General features: G+C 28.2%; 1 protein-coding gene across 2 annotated transcripts in view; it reads left to right on the top strand.

Annotated features, from left to right (window-relative positions):
• LOC105195905 overlaps window positions 1-23,354 on the top strand; it is a 65,884-nt gene extending 42,530 nt beyond the window's left edge. For both annotated transcript variants that reach the window (XM_039458211.1, XM_039458212.1), the window contains 6 exons: window positions 6,413-6,537; window positions 8,829-8,907; window positions 14,293-14,385; window positions 14,519-14,823; window positions 15,135-15,408; window positions 21,131-23,354. In XM_039458211.1, the coding sequence (XP_039314145.1) occupies window positions 6,413-6,537; window positions 8,829-8,907; window positions 14,293-14,385; window positions 14,519-14,823; window positions 15,135-15,408; window positions 21,131-21,335 (1,081 nt within the window). In that variant the 3' untranslated portion in view covers window positions 21,336-23,354. The remainder of the gene's footprint in view (window positions 1-6,412; window positions 6,538-8,828; window positions 8,908-14,292; window positions 14,386-14,518; window positions 14,824-15,134; window positions 15,409-21,130) is intronic.
• The last annotated feature ends 1,716 nt before the right edge of the window (window positions 23,355-25,070 follow it).

Genomic DNA, 25,070 nt, shown 5'->3' with positions numbered 1-25,070 from the left:
AAAAACGATTATTTTAGACGATTTTAACAACTATCTAACATGTTATATATTTAATTATTTAGAGAATTATAGATTATTGAATAAATTTAGTATGTAAATTTATAATAAACTTAAATAATATACATTATTATTAAATTTAATTTCTTTAAAAATTGATAAAATTTATTACAATTTTGTAACATTTATATTTGGAAGAAATTTTGCTGTTATTGAGAAGCGAGTTGAAATGCATCTTGAAATTTTGGGAGGCTTGGTATAACTGAGGGCAAAGCTCGCAAATCGAAGAAGTGACATCTCTGAATCCGCGATTTGCCATTGATATCCTCTCAGAATTGATATTCTCTCCAGTGGCGTTGTCGTGATATTTCCTTCCTCCGTTGCGAGATCACGTGAGAAAGTGCATCGTATGCATTATGCATCGCAGCGGCGGACGAACGGACGTTACTTGAGAATCTCTCGACGTGGACCGCGTTATTTTCTAGGAAATTATATAAAATCGTATTATCTTTGGTACAGAAAATTATATGAAATCGCATTGTTTTCCGGAATTGTAGATATTTGAAAACGCATTATTATGATACTTTTACACACTCGATTAAATTCAAGACTTTACGTTAAAAAAATGAAATTTTTAATTTTATAAAAAAAAGAAAGATTATTGTATATCAGTAGTTTATACATTACAAAACTATTATTTTATTTGAAAAATTTACTATATTAAATACGTAATTAATATACATATATAATATTAATACATAATTAATTATATTGATATAATATAACATTAATATTAATGTATATTACATATATTAAATATATAAAAATATAATTATTTATTAACATTAGTATCTCTCTTAATATTTATTAGGTTTTATTAATGATAATTATAGTTAACAATTTATTAAATATTTCACATTCAAAGATCATCGAATTATTGATTCATATTCGTATTAGCGAATTATGCTAGAGATACTATATACAATTTCGCTCGCTTTCGTTCTCAATATGCAGGCGATCGCTAATGCAATTTCACGGACGCGTACATGTGCAATAACGAAGGCTTAGGTCAGCCTTTCATGTGCGCAAGCTGCGACTGATTACGTCTTGTCCACACACGATTCGTATTAATTCAGTTTGCCGCTTATATTTTTGTGTATATCCCGTTTCCCACTCGAATTTCCGTTTCTGATTGCATTTTCGATTTTGATGCGAGTTTCGGATGTGGAAATGAAAGCTAGATGAGAAATTCGTTCTTTTTTTTATTACAATCTTTGATTATTAAATTATTAAAGTTATTTTTCCGATTCATTAATCATCTTACAGTGAATGAGATGAATTTATGCAGATCCAGCGACTTTGAGTTTAGGAAAATCGGAAGCCGGGGATCCAAGTGTCTACGAATAATACTATCCAATAATACTATCAGTAGAAACCTCTCGTTTCCGAGCTAATTTCAGGATCGCTACGCGTTATACATGAGAACCAGGCTTAAGACTTAGTCTCGACGGAGTTTCCGACATCGACATCGAGAAAGGAAGGGCGGCGGGTGAAAAGGGGGAGAGGAAGAAGTCGCGGATTAGTTTCGCTCGCACGTGTGTTCGCTGAGAACTCAATCTAGAGATTCGGTTTGCAGTTCGAGAGACAGGATGACGTTACGACGACGACGTCGTCGTCGTCGTCGTCAACGTCGCCGACGTCCCTTGTAAGAGAAAAAGAAGGGGAGAGAAAAAGAAGAGAAGAGAGAGAGAGAGAGAGAGAGAGGGAGGGAGAGAATAGCCTAATCATGAAATCCTTAATCAGTCACGTTTGATTGCAACTTTGAAAGTTTACAAAGTCTCAGATTTAGTCATAGAAAGATGGAAGTTAATAAATATTTATTAAATATTAATTCTAAGGATACTCTTTTACATATGAGAAATCTATTTGATTAAATAAAACAAAATTTCATTGAATTAACTAAATCTCTTGGATGAATATAAATAAACAAATGCTTTAATTGACGTAATGAAACAATTTGGTTGGAAATTTTCATAATATTAACATAAAAGTTTGGTTTAGTAATTTGGTTTTTTCTGGTTAATTTCGATTGGATTTAACTTTATTGAAATAAGAAAAAAACTATTATTGTAAAAATAAGATTTATTGTAATAATTTTATCTTTAACTCGAAGCTAAAGATGTTATATATTAGCAGCTGCTTTTCATCCCTATTTTAAATTACGACGGGCACCAAAAGAGAAAACGAATTATGTATTGGGAATCTCTTTTTCCTAAGCCTTTCTTCCACGATGCTAGAAATCGGCTAGAAATCGAGTTGTCGAACAGAGAATTGACCAATCACATTAATTAATTAGTTGGTCAAATTGTTTAAACGCCATTGGTTAATTCTCTCTCCGTCCAAGATTTTGGATCGATTTCTAGCATTGTGGATACGAGGCTTTAGAGACAAAAAAGCATAACGATATCGTCGATAATACATCGAGGACTTTGGCCGGTATTCATAACCGATTCTTATATTTAAGATCATTTTAAGTTTCACCTTAAGATGTCATCAACCAATCAGAGAGCCGTATTAGCATTTTAAGATGTTACATAAAACGATCTTGAAATAATAATCGACTATGAATACTGGCCTTTGTGTCAAAAAGTTTCTTTTCCTTTGAAGTTGAAGAAGATGATGATGGTTCTAACGAATTGAATATAAACGTTGCACAATTAGAATGTACGCAATATTTTCAAGATGAAAATGAAACCGTTCAATGTTTGGATCGCTGTACAATATAGTAAGACGGATACTTTTGTTAAGTTTAACACGTTTTGATCGCTTGCACAGATGGAAATATTATTTTCCTATAGCAATATATCTTATCACGAGATCGAACCGAAGGAGCACGAAGAATCAATTTTGAGATTTTGGTTTTAATTAAAACCGTGAAAGATTCTATTGCGTGCGTGCGTGCGTGCGTGCGTGCGTGCGTGCGTGCGTGCGTGCGTGCGTGCGTGCGTGCGTGTGTGCGTGTGTGTGTGTGTGTGTGTGAAGAGTTCCATACATAATATATAATACAGTTATATATAATATAATGCAATATATAACATGATATAATACATTCTAATAGCTAAACATGTTAAAATACTTAATGTTTATATTAAAACAGAAATATCAAAAACTATTTTGTATTTGAAATTTTTATTTAAAATACATATTTCTTCTTTTATATACATTTTTTTATTTTAAATAAATTGTATCAGTTATTTTACCGATTCCTACCGATGCAGTATTATTACAACTAATGAGAATACACTAGTACTAAACGCGAGACTAAACAATAACAGTGGAATACAGTTGCAGGAAAATTGCATTTATTTCTATTAGAATAAAGAATAAATGATATAAATAGTACACAAATGTAATAAAAGTAATTATTTGTTAAACTAAATGAATGAATGAGTTATAAATTATAAAAACACATATAAGTAAGAGACATAATTTGTCTAATATATAAAAAGTAATATATAATTTGTGACGATGAAAAATCTTTGCCTAGAAGTGTCGCATCAACTTTCTACCTTCGAGAAAGATGAAGGAGCATCATAGCAGAGTCTTACTGCATACTAACCACCCAACAGCAAGATATAAATATCTCGGGGTTATCTTTGGGTCCTCTTTTAGGCCCAAATATCTCGAGTTACGATACAGAAAGTGATTACGGTATGAATCAGTAATTAAAACGAAATTAATTCTAAAAAGCAATGAAATAACTTGAATTAATTAATTAATTAATTAAAATCAAATAAATTAATTAGTATCAATATTGAAATGTTCAATAAATCAAAATTAAATTTCAATAATTTTTAAAATTATAAATTTATTATACATATGTATATCCATCCAAGTCTGATAGAAAAATAGAAAACTTGAAATGTGACTGTAAGAAAGTTTCAGCAACGCGACGATATAATGATTTATTTAGCAAAAGTGGCGGATTTTTATTGGAAACACGTCGTAACTGGATATCGACAAGTACTCAGATTTTAGGTTGGGGTGGAAATGGGATTGGGAGCGGGAGTATAGCAGCGAGAAGGCCATGAGATGAATTTTAATAAAAGACTGCCAATGTGCCCCGCAGTAAATTACTCGATTTAAGCTTGATGCCGTCGAAAGTTTTTTCGCTTGAAAATAATTTAATAACGAGTTTCGCAAAATAATTTTTTGTAATTTAATAATAATTAATTATATCTGCCAATTATTTATGTAATTTACACAATTATAATATAAAAACTATGTTATATTTTCTATTCAGATTTACATATTACATTTTTATGTTATTAATTTTTTTCATTACACTGATGTATCATATACATTCTTTATATATTCGTATACATATAGAACATAAACAAGTCTAAATAGAAATATAGTAGAAAAAGAATAGTGCTTATGTAGGAAAACGAATGAAATGACATATCTCCTTTCTCATATTGGATAAAATTCTTTCTTACCCTTAGGTCGTAAAAAGAAGGTCAAAGAATATTATCATCGTTTGAACACCGTTTCATGCATTTTAAAACGGCCAAACGATGCCTACAAATTATATTTTCACAATCATCGTGGTTTTGATCCAATCTTTCTTCCATTCCTTCGTGTTCTCCTCATCTTTTTTTACTATTCACCCAGAGTTCGATATCACGCTATAAAATTCTGGCAATTATTCCCGCGGAATATCTTTTCTTGGCGGATTGACGATGGTTTTAGATAACGAATCGTTATATTTGTTTTTCTTATTTATAGAATGATTATTTATATCATGATATAATTGTAATGCTGTTTGGTTGCAATTTTCCCCGTTTCTCTCTCTCTCTCTCTCTCTCTCTCTCTCTCTCTCTCTCTCTCTCTCTCTCTCTCTCTCTCTCTCTGTATACGCGCGCGTGCGTGCGTGCGTGCGTGTGTGCGAATATAATAAAATATAATAATTTACAGAATCTTATGTCCTTTCATATGGAAATTCTAATTACGAGTAACAATATCTCTAAAGTATTTGTATAATTCTATTTACAATCTTTGTGATATGTTGGCGACTACAATATAATACAAATTTTTTAAAAATTAAAATTTTTTTACATATTTAGTATTAAATTAATTTTATAATTGAATTTTAATTTATGTTTATATTTAAAATACTTTTTCTCATTTTTAATTTTGTAAAATATTTTTATAATATATCTCTTATTTTATTATTTAGAATTATGCAATTACTTATATATTTTAAAGCAACTGTGTTTTTGTCTGTATGTTTTTTTTTATAAAAATCATAATTATTTCATGTGTAAAGTTATCAAAAAATGTGATAAGGATTATCAAAAAATTAATAGTTTATGAGATATTTTGTATTTTGTATGTTAAAAAATGTAAATATATCGAAATAAAGTATAAAATATCTAGGAAACTACGATTTTTGATAACTTTATCTTAATGCCTTTATATTATAAAGAATTATATAAATAAAGTCATATTATTTTATTTAAAAAAATGATAATAATCTTTACGTGATCTTGAAAAATTGATTTTTTCGAAAATTAATTTTATCATTAGTTATTTCCGTTTAGACCGTATAATTTTTATCTAGAACATTTGTTCTAAAATGCTTTTCGTTTTCGAGATATATTCACGTGTTTCAGTTTAAATATCTCACTCTGTATAATATATGTAATACATATATATACATGTATACGTGTCGTATACTTGTGTTTCTTGGTTTTGCCCTGCTGTTTCTTATTCTTTTTTTTTTTTTCATCTTAATGCATCGATAAAAAAATAGGAATGCCACGAGAATTGCGTTTTTACTGCTCGTCCTACTTTCGCGTGGAAATATCTATCGGAAATTTTTACAACGCTATGAACGTTTTTAGAATTGATACCGGCATCAATTGACATTCGACCTTTTCTTATGACAAAATGTTATTACCAATTTGCTGTTAAAATGTTATGATCAGTAATAAGTGTCGAGAATCGAAGAACATAATTCTTGCCAAGTCATACTAAATCCATATTTAGAAAAAATAAAAGTTTAACTCTGAGAAGGACGAAAACAGATGATTGGGCCAATCTTGATTTTCATAATATGATAAAAGAACGTGAAGTTACGCGTGCCCACATCTATAGACTGAAAATTTAAAATATATTTATTAATATACTTATTGTTATTCGTATATTGACTAGTTGTAAAGTGTTAGAATAATTTATCTAACGCATTATTTTAATGTAAACGATATCTTGTTAAATTTTGAGCTATGAAAATTTTGATAACAAAAACTATTACATTTTAATCAGCAATCGGGTGAAAATTTATTTCTAATAATACACCAAAGTTAAATATACGTTTTATGTTGATAAAATATGTACTAATTTTTTATTATAGGAAAAACAGCACAACTTTGGAGAAATTCCATCTACATATCTCAAGATTGGAGTTGTATTCTGAAGACTCAAAGTACGTAGACCAATTGCTTCACGAGATGGCGACCAAGCCGATTCTTCACGTCGGTGAGTAAAATAACATAATTAATTTTATTACATGGTAATTACAGTTTACAACTTTAAATAAAGTTCGCAGTTTTTAGAAATATTTTGTACAAATTATTGTTTTGTAATTCTTTTCGAATGATTTTGATATTAATTTTTTAATCATATTTTGTAAATGTTTATTGTTTTGTATATTATTGAACATATTAACATTAATAATATATTATTTTGTAATAATAATATTACATTGCTCTTTGATACATTATATAAATTTATAATATTTTTATTTGTATTAAATTATACTGAATAACGAGCCTGTGTATATGAATACTATAATTTTGGCAGTTATGGAATAACTTTGACAGGAAAGTTTGTAGATAATAATAATAATGGTATTAGGAATTTAAACAAAAGAAAACGGAGAAGCAAAAATTAATGAAGATGGATGTGGATAAAACTCTCACCGTAATAATTAAAATTTTGCTCCAATTCTGTCGATTGAGAATAAGGAAGACGTATTTAATTAGCTGTTGGGAGGGAGTGGGTAATTATAGTCTAACTATTCACCATAATAATAATTAAGATTGTATATACTCTTAACGAATTGGGAAAGAATGATATTATTGAGAATAATAAATTTAAATTATAAAAATATATTTCATTATAAAGTTGTATAAAATCATGTAAAATTGTATAAACTTTTCAGAAGAAGATAAAATATGAAAATTTGTTTTTGCATAAATGTAATAGGTAGCTTTTCCATTGTTCAATTTGTACTGATTAGTTATATTATAAATCATTCCCGATCGAGGTTGACAAAACTACTATAATAACCGTGCATTTGTATTTGTTTATTAATATATTGTAATATAGTGACCTGTTCAGAAAAACCTAGTTCTATTTTTCGCCTGATATATCGATCTCGCAGTCCCGACTGTTAATCTCGTGAATGTTGTATATTTAATTCAGGCCGCAGACGACGGACGCTTTATTATTTGACCGCGACGAATCATTGTTGCCCGACGAATTATTGACTCGCGTTACTTCTTGTAGTTTATGGTAATATAAGGAGCTAAATGTAAATACAAGAGTTAAACGAATCGCTTGGCTTAACCATGTTTAATTAAATGTCCTAATTACTCCATAACTTACAATTAAGAGAATATTCTATTTTATTAAATCTGAAGAAAGGTTTGTCTTTGAGAATTTTTTAAGAGAAATTATTGAAGAAATTAAAATGCGCTTTTTATTGAAATATTTATAGACTGCTATATAGATTATGATGGTATTTTTTCATTAGAGTTTTAATGATATGCCGAGTTATAATCTGTTGATATTCAAACTTTAAACACAAATTTACGTGAATATAACCGTGCATGCAAAGGAGAACATGGCATTACATTTTGTTCAAATAAAGATAACAATTGTATAATTTTATCGTGTACTCGTATATATTGCAGTTCACACAGTGATTTTGATTGCAATGTGTAGTTGCGTATTTCTTCACGAACGCAATTATTGTGTTTTATTTTACATCAACTCTTTTCATTCTATAGTACAAAAGTATTGGAGTAAGATAAATAAGAGAAAATAAAATATGAAACATCTATAAATTGTTGTGATCGTTGGATCACGTTACACTTTTGTATTTAAAATAGCTATAGAAGCGGACTGAATTACATAAACCCAGCAAACACAAATGTAATAACTGCTATAGCATATAGCACGCGCATATGTAAATATAATTTTACATCTATGTTAAACAGCATTTACATTTGTGATTTGATAAACATCTAATGGTTTTATTTGAAAGAATAATATTAATATATCATAAAAAACACATTGTACAAAATTTATTATATTTATCGTATGTTTCTTTGTGAAATTTTTATGTGGAATATTTCCAAAAAATTGAGAAACAAATGAAATATTTAGAATATTATTAAAATATTACTTTATAATATATAATTATATGTATAATTTATATTGTATATGTTACACACACACACACACACACACACACACACACACACACACACATATATATATATATACACACACACACACACATATATATATATATAAACTAACGCTACAATAATAATAGCAATATATTATATACATGATATTCGATATCCTATAATTATTATATGTTATATGTATACAATACATTTTAGTAATTATTATTATATCAATAGTATCATATCAATTTTTGTTTTGTTCTAAGCGATTTATTTATCAATTAAGCCGAGTGCACTTATAATTAAACGATACCGACTTTATTGATTTACTTGTTCATTCATTTGTTACAGTTCAAAAAGACGGCGGCACGCAGTTAAAACTGGTCATTGATTACGGCGATAATATGCAAGCTTTGTTTAAACCGATGCGGTAAGTCATGTCATATCAAAGTCAGTAATACATTCTATATTTAACATTTTCATTTCTTATTCCTTCACATTGAGAATAAAACGAAATTTGAAAAGTTTGCAGCAACTTTGCAATATTTCTGCAATATTGCTGAAATGTTGTATTTATAGCGTACAGAGACAATAACCAAGAAACGCCAAACATTTCGGCGCGCACAGGACATATATGTATGTAGTACATACATGTGTATATACAATTTATATAGAATACAATTGCGCGCGCGCTTACGCACCTAACGCAACACATCTACTCGTATACAAATAATAAATTTTGTAAAATATACAGGTTTTTTTATTGTTCAAATAACATTACTACTCATAACTAGGAAATATAATATTTCAGCAATATTGCAACAACAATTTTCTGAGGTGTTGCGTTTTACGCATATATGAGTGTTGCTAATAAATCTTTTTTTTTTATTTATATTTTTAATATTTGTGTTTATTGACTTTTATTTATTGATTTGTACATATATGCACACGTGCGCACGTGTGTGCATGTATATTCTGATTAGCACCATTATAGCAGAAATTAGGAACGATTGCATGCAAATTACGAGCGAAAGGTCAGCTTCTACGACCTGCGTGAACGATGGCGGTGAAACCGCAGAATGTCGCCAAAGTTCTTGGCGTATCTTGGGATCACAGGCAGACAGCGCGCAAAATTACTTGGGCAGTTTGTCGGTGCAATGGCGCTGCGGGATGCTGCCGCGATATCACCCAAATTAGCGTCAAAGTATTGCTCGAATCGCAGTCTTAAATACACAGGCTATATGTAAATTTATAAATTTGGATTCTGTTCTTTTCAGTTAAGGTTACTTTAATCTAAATGCATTTAAATTTAATTTTAACTCTAAAATATTACTTTATGGGTGAATTTTTATCCAAGTGCTAATTCAAGTTTAATACAGTTTTTGTTATTAATTAAAAATTTTGATAGCTTAAAGTAACATTTAATAAGATTTTGTTTATGTTGAAACAGTATTAGCTCTCAGTTATTAACATCTTGCAATTTAGAAAGTAGGAAAGAAGAGTAGTAAAGAAAATTTTTATTTTGTGGTTAAATTTTCATCTAAAGTAGTGTTAATGTAAGAAAAATATGAGTAGCTAAGTTAAATAAGTGTTTAGAATAAATAGTCAACAATTTGGATGTTTAAAATGAAACGAACGTGAAAAACAGTGCTCGTGAATCAATTCAATTAAAGCTTCAAATGATAATAGCTTTCCTTTCCTTTATTAAAAAGGAGCTTAAAGTCTTGTGTTTATTTTTTAAGGGCTGGAAAACCTCCTTAAATTTCAGAATTACTCGTTTCAGCTTGGAATTTGATATACTTAAAACATCAGATCTGATGTTTGTTTTGTCATTACCGCACACTTTTACTTGTGCACGAGTACAATACTTATCAAATAACGAGTTATATAGTCTAGTCACTATTTAATATAAATCCAAGTGTTTTTTCTAATGAAATTGACTGTGAAATTCTGTAATATATATATATAAAATCCCCATTTCTAATATCTAACATTACTTTATTGTGTACAGGGCTTAATTCGAAAGGGATACAATCACTTCTCTCATCTTAAGTCTTTTTTTTTACTGACAAAGTTACACCGGATTGAATTACGAGCGCAATTACATAAGATGTCCGAAGCGTGTGCTTTGAGCCACGAGAAGAATACTTTTGAACAGCTAGCCCTTTATATCATCCCCTTCTTCTCATTCTTTTACCTTTTCCTTTCTCGTAGCGGATTTCCACTAAATGATATGACACACTCGCTATTGTTCTACATTTTCAGACACGCTTGTCTCTGCATAAAACCCTATCGGTGTTATATGTACGAGTATATAATGACTTCAATTGAAATCTATTTAATTTATTTTTATTTTAAAACATAATAATTCTTGGCAGTCTTGGTAATAGCAATTTGAATTCTACATTTAATAATTTTCTATTTTTAAATTAATGTGTATTTAAATAAAATTTTAATCGTTTTAGCAACAAGATATAATGATACGAGAATTTGGAAAATATTTTAAATATTTAAATGAAATATCGAAATCAAATATTATTGCGTTTGTAGTTATTTTCCAATTACTAACAAAAGAATGTATGTTATGCAAATATTATAAACAAAAATTAAATTAATTTATTATATGACAGATGTATTTCACAGATGATTTATGATAGATGTATTTTATAGAAAAATTTCTTATTTTCTATCGTTTTCTAAATAAATATACATGTTTTATAATTTTTGAGATCTTATTGTATATTAATTAATTATCTAATAAATAAGATATCCATTTCAAGTAAAAATGCTATCATGTTTACTTGAAATGGAAACTGCTATTGCAGTTTAAAAATATTTTTTAATGCTTTTGTGGCTGGAATCCTGCGCATTTTCTTTGCATTAATCAATTCACCTCATTATTATACGCGCGTAGAATAACAATTATCATTTTATAATATAATACAATCAATTTAAATCTTATAATAATTAAGTTTTTGGAAAAAATACACTAACGATAAGTAGTGCGACATCAACAATGCAATATTCTGAAAAGTCCTCAGGTATTTTTAGATAAATCTGATATTGCGATTTTCTTTCTTTCCTTCTCTCTCTCTCTCTCTCTCTCTCTCTCTCTCTCTCTCATTTTCTATCTCTATCTCTCCTTCTTGGTGGTCCACACGAGACCAGAGCCCTTTAAACTTCCAGTGGGCCGAAGATTCTACGATAAGTGGTTGGCGCTCGCGCGGTTTAAACTCCGGTAATAAGTTCGCCAATAAGTTCCCCGGAAAGTTTGCGATTCCACGGCAGCGAGAATTTCGGCGAAACGGCGAGCTAACCGCAATAAACTCTCATTACTTGCTTGGACAAAATTTGTTCAAGGAGAAGAACAAAAACATTTTTTATGATATATTCTCTATATGAATGTACTACTATCAATGATTAGATATATTTTACTTGATTGTATTATTTATTTGTTTTATGATTTTTAGATTTGTGTAATAATTTTGTTTAGATCTTTGTGGACAAAAAAAATTAGTCAGATCCCGAAAATGCAGTTATAGAAACCATCTTACTTTTACTTTTTTTTATTTTTAATCTTTTAATAACAATGTCCTGATTTAAAATGTTTTGCAAAATTTATTATATTTATAGTATAATATTAAAAATTTAGAAAGTTTAATTGTTTAATAAAAACGAATTTTAAATTAGATATGTGAGATTGGCTTTAACAAAGAAGCTTAAAAGAGACTCTGATAAACTGCTTTATAACGTTAATATAATTATTTTACGTTTACATATATTTGTGGTTTATTGAAAGATTATTTTTCTTTATTCTCTATAGAATTTTAGTTGCGCGCGCGCAGAGTTCGCAAAGTTTATGCTTGTTTCTTATACTTATTGTACTTATTGTTGACATATGCGTGCGCGCGCACACACACGTGACACACACACACACACACACACACACACACACACACACACACACAGAGAGAGAGAGAGAGAGAGAGAGAGAGAGAGACACACGCACACACGCACGCACGCACGCACGCACGCACGCACGCACCCACGCACGCACGCACGCACGCACCCACGCACGCACGCACGCACGCACGTACACGCGTGCACGCGTGCGCGTATGCGTGTGCGTGTGTTGCTCGTAAAACCCGCACGAAGATCACTGTGAGTAAATATTTGATCGTACTCAAGTTTGCGGAACTCCCAAAACGTCCTTCTCGCTCCTTTTTCTTTTTCTTTCTTTCTTTCTCTTCTCTCTCTCTCTCTCTCTCTCTCTCTCTTTATCCCTCCTTTTTCCCTTCTCACCCTCCACTTTTGTCTTTTACTCCTTCTTCTTGCCTTTCTTCCATCCTTTTTCTTCGTGCTCTTTTCGAGAGAAAAAGATTCTCAAGAGAAGCTCGGAGACCAATAAAAGTCTGAGCTTCTGCATTGTCCCTTTGCTGTACTTTCTCAGTGAATAACTTTAGTTTTTTCTTTTTTCGTCACATACGAATGTATCTTGACTACAGATTGCATAGTTTAGAATTTATCAATCTACGACAATATAATAAAACATTTGGTGCGGTTAGATTTAAACAAAAATAATATTGCAATATATTTCTGTGCATAGAAGCTTTTTTATTCGTTTAAATAATGTACAGAGTAATTTTAAAAGATTTCAATCAATGTGATACCTCACATTTAATTCAATACAAACTTGATGTGACCTTGTGTTCGATACGACTTAATCTTAAAAATGTTAAATTTGAAGAAAAAATATTTCTTTCTTGAAAATGGCATATTAATTTGATCGAAAATAATAAAGAAATGTTTTTTTCACTGATTTATCATTTTTGGTCGAAGCTGTTCTTGAGACTTAATAATACTTGCATATTAGTTATTAAATTGATTAGATTTATATTTGATTGACATGGCATACAAAATATTATTTTTATTTATTTGTTCAAATGAAACATCGTTTATATAGTTTTGATAATGTCTTTATTTAATGCATTATTCCGGAAAACATGAAATAATTATCAAATAACGATTGATAATTATGAGCATTTATAATATATGTATTACAAGTGTTACATTAGAATACTGATATGAGCGCACACGTTGGCATGTGTGTATGTACGTTGATGTATGTGCACATGTGTTGTTCAATTATATTAATTCATCCACTAAATGAATAATCACGCTATATAGAATATACTGCAAATTATTAATAGAAATGAGGCATGTAATTAATAAAATAAACTTTTATTAAACATCTTTAAAGAAAGATTTGTAGGATTTATTTGCTTTTTTACATAAAATGTTGCATGCCTTATTTTCACTGTTCTTTTATAAAAAGAAAAATATTGTTATAAAATATACTTTAACAATTTTGCAAATTACATACATTATATGAAATTAGAAAGATATTAAAGTCTAGAGTAAATATAGTAATAAATAGTTATTGCGTTACGCAATAAGCAGAAGACGGTCACGAAGTCACGCGATAAAAATCGATCGATTGATATGCGCGATTCGTCTTAATTCTGCAATATAGCAATTTCGGGTAATAACCGCAGTATTACACACGCGAATCTCTTTCGGAGATATTCATGATTACGTAGACGTAAACTTTTGCATTCTTTAATCTTTTCAAAATCATAAGAAAGAAGAAGTTTAAAGAGTAAATTTATAGAGTATAGTTAATTTCATTTTTTTTTTATTACTGTTAATTTCTGTTAAGTAAAGAATGTAGATTCTAATTTTCTATATATTCCATCTTTTTATACGTATAATATTTTTATCATAATAGTAATAAATAGGTTGCTTTCAATCGCAGGTTCCCGCGAGAACAACAGACTCTGCCAAACCATTTCTACTTCACAGATTTCGAGAGACACACCGCTGAAATTGCTTCTTTTCATCTAGACAGGTAATGTTATATAAGTATTTAATTCTTTGTCATGTACAAATATATGCTTAAGATATACATTTTTTTCTCGAATTTAATGTTTTAACATACAAATTCTTTTAAATACAAATTTTGTTTTTTTTTTGGTTCGCAGACTTTTAGGATTTCGTCGGGCGATGCCGGTGAGCGGCCGGACTCTCAATGTTACAACGGAAATTTACCAGATTGCCGACGGTGAGCTGCTCAAGACGTTCTTCGTGAGTCCAGCTGGTAACCTGTGTTTTCACGGCAAATGTAGTTACTATTGTGATACGGCACACGCTGTTTGCGGCAGTCCTGACACTCTGGAGGGTAGTTTTGCCGCCTTTCTGCCAGATAAGACTTTCGCGGCTAGGAAGGCTTGGCGGCATCCTTGGCGCAGAAGTTATCACAAACGAAAGAAAGCCCAATGGGAACATGGTGAGACATAATTATTTCTTTTAACAAGTAATTGAATATATATATATATATATATATATATATTTTTTTTTTTCTTTAAATAGTTATATATTAACTTAATTTATGTATTCAAAAAGAGGTATTTTTTAAAACTCCAATAGCACTAGTTTCAAAATGTATAATAATGTAATTTAATTTATTAAATAAAAATAAAATATGTAATAAAAATTAAAACGTTTTGCAATTATTTGTTTTTATAATTACTTGCTTGATTTGTAAGCTTCTTAATACTTGTCTCTAATTAATACTTTTGTTTTTTTACAAATTTGCAGATTCCGATTATTGTTCTCTGGTAAGAGAAATTCCACCATATGATGAAGGTCGACGATTGCTCGATCTGATAGACATGGCAGTCTTTGATTTCTTAACGGGCAATATGGACCGTCATCACTACGAGACGTTTAGAATTTTTGGCAACGACAGTTTTACGTTACATCTGGACCACGGAAGAGGTTTCGGAAAACCTTTCCACGATGAGACATCTATTTTAGCGCCACTCTTACAATGCTGCATCATCAGACAGACTACTTTAAGTACTTTACTCCGGTGAGTATAATTTTTTATTGTTTTCATAATAATATAGTATTAATTATAACAAATAATAAATAATAGTTAATTATGCAGTTGAATTTCTGAGACAGCAAACATTTTTATAAACAATTAAAAATTGTGATATAGTTACATATAATAATTACATAATCTTATATAGAATATATATATATATATATATATGTACATGTACACATCGAGAGAAAAAATTACTAAATTTTAATAAATATTTGTACAAGAATCACTAATGTAATGTAATCACTACTGTAATATAATTTGTTTTATTGAATAAATATTTCTTTACGATACATAAATATTTATGTACTGTAAATAAATATTTAATTGCAAGTATTCAAATAAATCTTTTTTTTTACACATACATACACACACACAAAATTACATATAAAGAACATAAAAAGTATAACAATACAAGTAAAAAGAAATAGTAATTGTTGTTGCAACAGTATATAAGCACAATTATATTGATTGACTTTTTAAATTCTGCAAGTTATACATTCTTTATAAATTCTTAAAACTAACGATACTCTAAAAAATAACAATTTATTACGAAATTTATTGTTGCACAATATTATGTGGTAACAATTATACAGTTTAATTTGCAAGGTGTCAAACGTTTCGTCATTTCGTTTGGACAACGAGACATCGATAACAGAAACGAACAATTTGATTATAAGCGTTTTAATCTGTATCCCAGTGTTAATCTCACACCCGACATTATTTATCGGTTTTCCATTTCCGATACTTTGTGCGTCCGCGAAATCCGGACGGCTGGACATCGGATTTATCGCGCATCCCGTAAAAACGCGAATCCGCATCAAACCAAGAATTCACGAGCGCGTCCCCCAGCAATTTTGATAAAACGTAGCTCCGCGGATTGCAGAATCCGCCTTATCGTAAAGTTTCCTTTTTTTTCTTTTTCGGATGGAATCGAATTTAACGGTGCTAAACCTACTGTTAACTATTTTGAATTGCAAATCTTACCGATCGATGGACATCGTCCATCGTACGATTCGACAATTTTCTTCGATATAAATCACAGTAATCATTCTTATTTTAATTTGTCATTAACGTATGTGTAGTATCTTAGTTCTTTTAACATAACAATATGACATTTGTAATACTTTTAATAACTTTATTATTATATCTACATCTAGATTAGTTTTCTATTCTTCGATGAAATGTAAATTTTCTAAGTCGTATGTTAAATTAAGATACTTGTATATTTAATATTTCTATTAAAACTCTTCAATAAAATGTACGCTATATATATGTAATAGTACATTATATAAATTTGAATTATATTGGATTTTTTTATTTGTATTTTTATTGGTAATTTCAATTATATTAACAGATTATTTAATTTTGGAATTATTCCTTAACCTTCCTTGACATGGGGAAGAAATGAGTTGTTTCTTTATGAAATATCTTAAAACGTTTCTTAATATTTTAGCCTTAATAACACTGATTATCATTTTTAATTATTATTTACAAAATTATTTTAATAAATTTTTATGTAATAAAATATTTCAAACGTTTGCAAACAATATCCTGTGAAGTCATCATTCAACTTTTACCTTTTAACAATCTCATTTGTATAACTATAGATTATATCCTCTTTATATGTATGTGTTATACAATATATACTATATAATGAATATATAACCGCCCAGCAAACACAGAAAATAATAGTTATATAATTTGTGTGTGTCACGTTATATAACGAATTTTTACATTTTAGCAATATTATAGTTATGTAAAATTGAATTCTTGATGTTACAACATCACAACTTATAACAGTCCTATAACTGCCATTTATTAGGTTTATATAACAAACATTTTATTTTAATAATATAACTGTTATAAAACTGAATTATTAATATGACTCCTGTATAACAAATATGATACAAGTGTTATGTAACTGTTATTTTTCTTATAAGTGGAAAATTACAACTAACATGGACATTACATGTAACGCGCATGTTATATTGCGTGTTACTTCCGATTTTATTCTATTAACATTGCTGTCATGCAACTGTGTTTGCTGGGCGTTTTATAGAAAAAAACATAAAATTTACCATATAATTGTAAAAATTTGAGCGGGTCGCTTGAATGAGTAAAATAAAAAATATTTTTTATCTTAGAAAAAATTTATTTTTTAATACAAAATTATTAGAAACCAAATTATTATAGTTTTGCCTGCATTACATCATAAAGAATTATTTTAATATAAATTGTAATAATTATAAACTATAATTTGTAATTATAATAATTACAAATAATAGAATTAATAATTATGTAAGTACATATGATAACAATTATAGTAATAGATAATTGATAGAAAAAGATAGAAATAAAAATATTTATGAGCGAAACTAAAAATAGTTTTTCCTGAAAGTGATACGCGCGCGCACCATACACACGCGCGCGCGTGCGCGCGCACAGGTTAAAAGGTTCAGTATACTTACAAAAAGGTTTTTGCAAGGTTAAATTAGTTATAAAGGAAAAACGTCAGCATATGAAGAGATATTACGTAATATATTTTTTAATACAGAAGCTTTGATCATTAATTATCATTTTGTAAATAATAAATAATAAACAAATTGAATTATATTTACTTTTGCTATCAAGCAATTAAAATTTTTCGCTAAAAAAATTATCTCAAAATATTTTTGTTTGAATTGTAGTGAAAAGTGTATAAAAAATATTTAACTTGTTTGTTAAATTTTTATCAGAAGTAGAAAACTAGCTAGACAGGTTCTTAACACTTTTTGTACAATAGAATAATGAAAAAATCGATTTGTATAGAAAGAGATACATGCATTTTTTTATATAAAATATAAATGTTTATCCTTTTATATATATATATATTATTTACTGAAATCCTTGGCAACTATCTTGTTCTAACGTATATTAAGCAAACATTTTTTTTTACTCTGCATTCGTGCTTTTCATAAGTCTTATATAATATACCAAAATATATTAAATATGCTAGTGTGTGTGTGTGTGTGTGTGTGTTCAAATATAGAAAATGAACAGATACGCATGCACAAATATGTAGCTGAACTAAAAGAATCCACTCATTGTTCATTAAGCGCGTTATTACAGGATAATTGTTTCCGGCTATGCTGTTTTATCACGTGAATTTGATTGTGACTCTTCTTCTGTTAGTCCATTTTTTTCATTTTATGTTGTGACATGTCATCTGATCAACTGTATAATTATAATAATAATTTAGTGATTGCTCTCTTGGCCATTAATTAAACAAAAGTCAATTTATGATCAATAGCAATGATGAAGAAATAGTTTTTAAGGAATGGTAGTGAAGTTTAGAACGCCAAATTACCAGACGGTCGTCTATAGTTATAATATATAAGTTATAATATTATAACTTATAATATAATATAATATTATTATTTTATATACTGAGTAACTGATCCATCGTTGATGGAGAAGTAATTTACATCAGTAAGGATCATTCGTAAATTATTAAGTTACTAATAGCGGTAATTGAAAATTGTGTTTTTCAATAATAATTGAACATTCCACAAGAAAACATTACCGAGTTCGAAGGTTTTTAGGATTGATAATAGCCTCGAGGCGCTTTTCAGAGCGACGTAGGTTTTTAGATCAACAACCGGGCGGTCGGAAGCTTTCAGAACGGTAATGGAAGCCTCCACGGGTCGGTGGAACTGCCAATGAATAAAGTATCGGCTTGAGCAGACACTCGACTTGGGCTCTATTTATACGAGGTGACACACACACACACACACACACACACACACACACACACACACACACACACACACACACACACATTGTACATCGCGTATCGCACATTGCACACACAAAACGCACACATTTCGACGCATCACATGGGTAAAAGTGGACTCTCTCAGAGTACTTTGCTTTGCCACTGACTGGGCTACTCTCCGGGGAGTCTTCAGAGAACTTTCTTTCAGGATTAAGGAGGAAGGATGAGCCTTGAGACAACCTTTTCATCCTGCCGAGACTTTTGTTTACCTGATTACTCTTATTGTCAGCGTTATTACGCAGTATAAAATTATACACATATATTGAAGCAAATATATCTTACAAAATAGACCAGATATATTATTTTTTTCTGCATACTAGTCTATAACAAGACATCAATGGGGAATATTTGGCTTTATTCTGGATGGTATTCCATTTTTATCTTAAAAAAATATGAATGTAAACCTAAAAATTTACAACAAAATTTACAATAATTTTAGAATAGTACAATTGTGTGTACCGTGCAGCACTGAAACTATTTTTGTAGTCGTATAAAAATCATATTTTTAAAATGGAATTATATGATTTTTTAATGTAATACGATTTATTTAGTTATTTTGTATATAAAACAATTACAGTTATGTAATAATTGAGATATTTTATGCAATATTTTCGTATATTTCGATATAAGTAGTACAAAATAATTATTCAATTATCGTACTATTCATTTTTAGCAATTGTTTAATAATGCGCACATAATAATAAGATCAATAAATTGGTGTACAGAAAACATTAATACATAATTGGTTTTCAAAAAAGATAGGTAATTACATATTGCAAATTGCATAATTTTTTGAAAAAAACAATCATGTTGTCTTTACATTAATTGATTTATCTCATTATTCTGTGAATAAAAGTATTAAGGTATAATTATCAAAAACTAAATACTTTACGAAATATTTTTTATACTTTGTGTCAAAATAAGCTAGAAATAATTATGTAGGACATTCGAACTAGAATGTCGAAAATTTTTTTTTATCATTACTCATCATGCTTGAACATCCTATATAATTATTTTGATGGTCAAATAAAATTATTTTCAAATCTATGTCTATTAAATTTTTAGATATTTCGGCAAGATTATTCATTTCATATAGAAAAATATAAGCGAGAAGATTTAAACGATAAATAAACTGATTAATCACAGCTGAAAGATACAATTATAAAAATACATTTTCAATAACGAAATTCAACGAAAAAATTACTTTTTGTGAAGTGTAACAATAAATGCATTCGAAGCATTTTTTTGCGCTGCAATAAACATAATAATGTCGCTGTCAGAGTTTGCGTCAGAATTTTGAGTAAATTGGGATGAAATGGGTTTAAAATGGCGTTTTTGGCTATTTTTATTGTTTTATGACAAAAAATTGTTTTATGACTCGTTTCTAAATAAAGTTTACGGCTCGTAAAGTACAATTCAGATGTTTTCAAATAAGTTTCACTTTATAATCGTACGACTTATTTTCAAATTATGATTGTTTGGATTTTAAACCTTTTTGTCGTTACTAACGTCTTCTAAATTAGCAGGAAAAATGACAAGTGCTATCGTTGCTAAAAAAATCAACATTTTAATAAACTTCTGCGCAGAAACACGGACAAGTATAAGATTTGTTTGAGAAGCGTTTTTCATTTAATCTCCTCTATTTGAATTGATAATTTCGTATAATAATGTAAACTTGTATTCAAACTTTGTTCACACACTGTACAACTATATTCAAATTACAGTTAAATTTAATTATTTATTTGATGCTATGTATAATTTGCCTTTCTTTTGAACTGTCGCTTGTTGATGAAAAGCTAAAATTCAAACGGCCTATTTAGTGTATTTATAAGTAATAAATTAAAGAAATTTAGTCTTTATTGGTCTAACTATCAATTTTTATTGCAGTTTCCATAATGGGCCCACGCGGCTCAGCACTGCAATGCGGCAGAGTATGGCAAGGGATCCCGTGGCTCCTGTTTTATGGGAACCCCATCTAAATGCCCTAGACCGGAGGATAAGCATTATCTTACAGGCTGTTCGCGATTGCATCGCCCGCGAAAACTCTTCGCAACAGGTCGTCCACAGCGATAAAATTGATTCAAAGTTATAGCCTTTGATCACTATCTAGAATAATTGCGATAAAAATGTAAAAAATGTAAAGAAATTTTTTTCTTTTTTCTCTTTCGCCTCCTTTTTTACTCAAATATCTGTATATTTAAAGTTTAAATTTTTACGTTAAAATGTACTCTGACACAGTTCCGAGAAGATATTAGAAGATATCTTTTCTTTTCTTTCTCTTTTTGTTATTGTCTACCTTTACAGTAGATAATACTTTGGTTTGTTAATCTTGTATATTAATTTAATATGTATTTGAATAGATTAAATTAGATCACGAATTAAATGTATAAATAGACGTCAGAAATTTTTTTTATCTATTAAGAATATTAATTTTTATTTATATCGTCTTTTATTCGATTTAAGTCGTTAAAAATTGTACAGTTTTGAAATTTGTGATTTCTAATTCAATTAATCATTGAAAAATGTTAAAAAACTTTGAATTTAAATTAAAATCTATTTAGTTCTAATTTAATTCAGACGTTATATCAATTACTATATTTATATTTTTATGTGATAATGTTTGCAAAGAAATCCTATCGGTATATTTTGATAGATATATTTTAATATATTTTGACGAATTAATGATTACAAAATTATAATTATGATAAATGAATGTTGGAGTTATGCAAATCTTATTTATAAGATTAAGAAGAGAGAAGAATTATCTTGCAAAAGTTAACAAATTATTTGGAGTAAATTTCGCTAAATATTTGATTATGAATGTGTAATTGTTAATTTTTAATAAAATGTTTCTCAGCGGTATCAAAAGCAATGAAAAATTAAATATAAAATTTATAATTGATTAGAGCATTATTAAACAAATATTTTTTATATTAAAAAAATTGCACTTATAGTTTTAATACAGCCTAATATTGATATTATATCATGATCTGGTTTTTAACATAACAATACGTAGGGTATTTTCTCTCATTTGACCATCCCAGAACACCTAGAATCCCACTTATAGCACTTAATATAATAGCAATATTATTTTTCAATAGCAATGTTGCAATGAAATATAACATGAACGTTACTGGAATATTACAGAGATATTATAGTAATATCCTTGTAAATGTCCTCATAAAACAAACTACAATAATATAATGATGACATATCACAATTGTATTACTGTGTAACGTTTTTGTAATATTGTGAGGAATTAAATCATTTTAACATTTTTACATTACAAGTATATTGCAGTTATGTTATTACATATTGCAATTGTATTACTGTATTTAATTTATTTTATCTCGCCTAATTTTGGAGGCTCACTTTCAAAAGGCATTATTTCATTATTATTTCTTTAGAACATAGCTGAGAAATCTTATAAATGTTACATCTTTTATTTTGTTCTGTATAGTTTTTTAATTACGAGAAAGAGAACGCTGCCACATCCATCTGTATGTCGCGTACCGCTCTGCTACTGCAATGTTTATACAGTGTTACAATAATATTTCAAAATCTTAAATCACACTGCAATATAATACATACAGATATTACAGAAATATCACATTATAATACATTGCGTTGTAACGTCTCAGTATTAGAATTGCAATTTTACATTGTGATATTGTAATATTCCTACAAGACTTTCTAATAATATTTCAATTGTAATTTGTAATATTACAGCAATATTGTATTATTCTAATATTACTGATATATTATGTGCTACGTCTATTTAAAATATTTCTATTGTCTTTAAAAAAGTGTTACTTTATTTAAAACAATAAAGAGTATATTCTATAGAAAAAATTAAAACAAAATTTTACAAAAAATAGAAAAAATTATAATTGGAAAGAGTAACTTAAAAAATTAGAATTTAAATTATCTTCTTAAATTTATTTTGATATTGTTTTATTATTATATTACATAATATGGAAGAAATAATTATTTCAGGTAGCTTAAAATAATTCGAGTAATGTTATTATTTAAAAAAAAGAATATATTTGAATGTTATAAGAAAATCTTACTGATTAACTTTTATTTTTAATAAAAAATCATTAATGTACAAGGAGGCTATTGTACCTATTGTATGCACAATACTTATAAATACACAAATTAGATATTTGTATATTTATTGCAACTTAACGATAATCAAAAACACACATGTTGTCATCGCGTACAATAAATATTAAAATAAAAATAAAATAATAAATAATAATGTTAGAAATTTAACCTATTATCGGCCAACATTTTATTTTTATTACTATAAAACTATTATTTATTATTCTTATTAAAAAATTTTAAATAGGTAGTAATTAATTAATATTTAGATATTAATAATCTTTAGTTAAATCATAATATAATAACTTGATAATTTAATTATTTTGACATTAAATAATTAAATTTAAAAATTTAAAATTACACACAACGACACTCTAACAGCACAAAATATTGTATGAATATTCTAGAATATTCTGAGTATCGTACGAACATTCGTACAATGTCGCGATATCGTGCGTATATTTATACAATAATCACGATATTCGTTCGATATCATGTACTGTTAGGATATTGGATGATAATAATTTATAAAGTTAAAATTTTTAATTAATGTTTATCAATATATAAAATTAACAATTGATTAGAGACTTATCGATTTATATATTTATAATCATCGATTATATAATTCTTTACATTACAAGCCTATTATGGGTTAAAAATTATTATAATATTATACATATATTGTAAATAAAATGTTTGCAGTATGAGAAAATAATTCAAGTTACATTACGTGTGCGTGTGATTCTTGCATATAAATGCGTGAGAGAGCTTTTGTAAGTGTGCTTTTCATACGTATGTTTTACGTTCCTTACGCACCTGTATACAAAAAAAATTTGAATGGAAAATAAAACTGATTGCAGTTTATACATTATTATTTTATTAATTAACCAAGAGAGAAAGAGAGAGAGAGAGAGATTTTTTAACGTACTTATTTTTTACCCTCTTTATTCAATGATTGTCCAATACAAATTTAAATAAAATGCAATTTAACCTTTATAATATATTAATTTTAATTAGAACTTTTGGTAAAAATTTAATATCTTATTCAAGGGAAAAAGAATTTTACATTTAGAAAAATAAATAACAAAAGGCGAAAATTTATATTTAATTAAAAATAAAAAATTTTACATAAATTTCACATAAGACTGTCTCTAGAAATACAAATTTTTGATTAAAACTGAGATTGGTTTTTATTTAATTAAAACAAATTTCAGAAAATTAAAAATTGTCGCGTTGTTCTTGACTTTATTATTGAGAAAATCAATTCGTTGTCGAATATTCCAAAGATAAGAATACTATTCTGTGACACTTTCGAGAAAGTTGGTCGATGTTTTTCTAATATGATTGATCTTATATAGCAATACTCATCTTTGAAGAAAGGTTGGAAAGTTTCATTTATACTCATTTATCTGTAATATATCTGCGCAAAAAATTAACGAGGAAATTATGAACTTTTTCGTATTTATTAAATTATTTAGTTATGACATTTTAATATAATAATAGAGAGATGTAGTAAAATTTTATTACATAGATAAATGTACAACAATTAATGTATCGGTACATTGCAGGATGACGATTTTTAACAGTTATTTGATAAACTAAAATAATGAGGAAAATAAGATTTAGAGAGTAGTAAGTATATTAAAAGAAGCGATTATGTGTTGCAAAAGACAGTATTTTATTTATCCATTTATATACACATACGTGTGCAAAACTGACATAT

The sequence above is a fragment of the Solenopsis invicta genome, chromosome 16 (genome assembly GCF_016802725.1).
Source record: "Solenopsis invicta isolate M01_SB chromosome 16, UNIL_Sinv_3.0, whole genome shotgun sequence".
Lineage (NCBI taxonomy): Eukaryota > Metazoa > Arthropoda > Insecta > Hymenoptera > Formicidae > Solenopsis > Solenopsis invicta.
The sequence above is the reverse complement of the archived record's forward strand: the minus strand, read 5'-3'. Positions and strand labels throughout refer to the sequence as shown.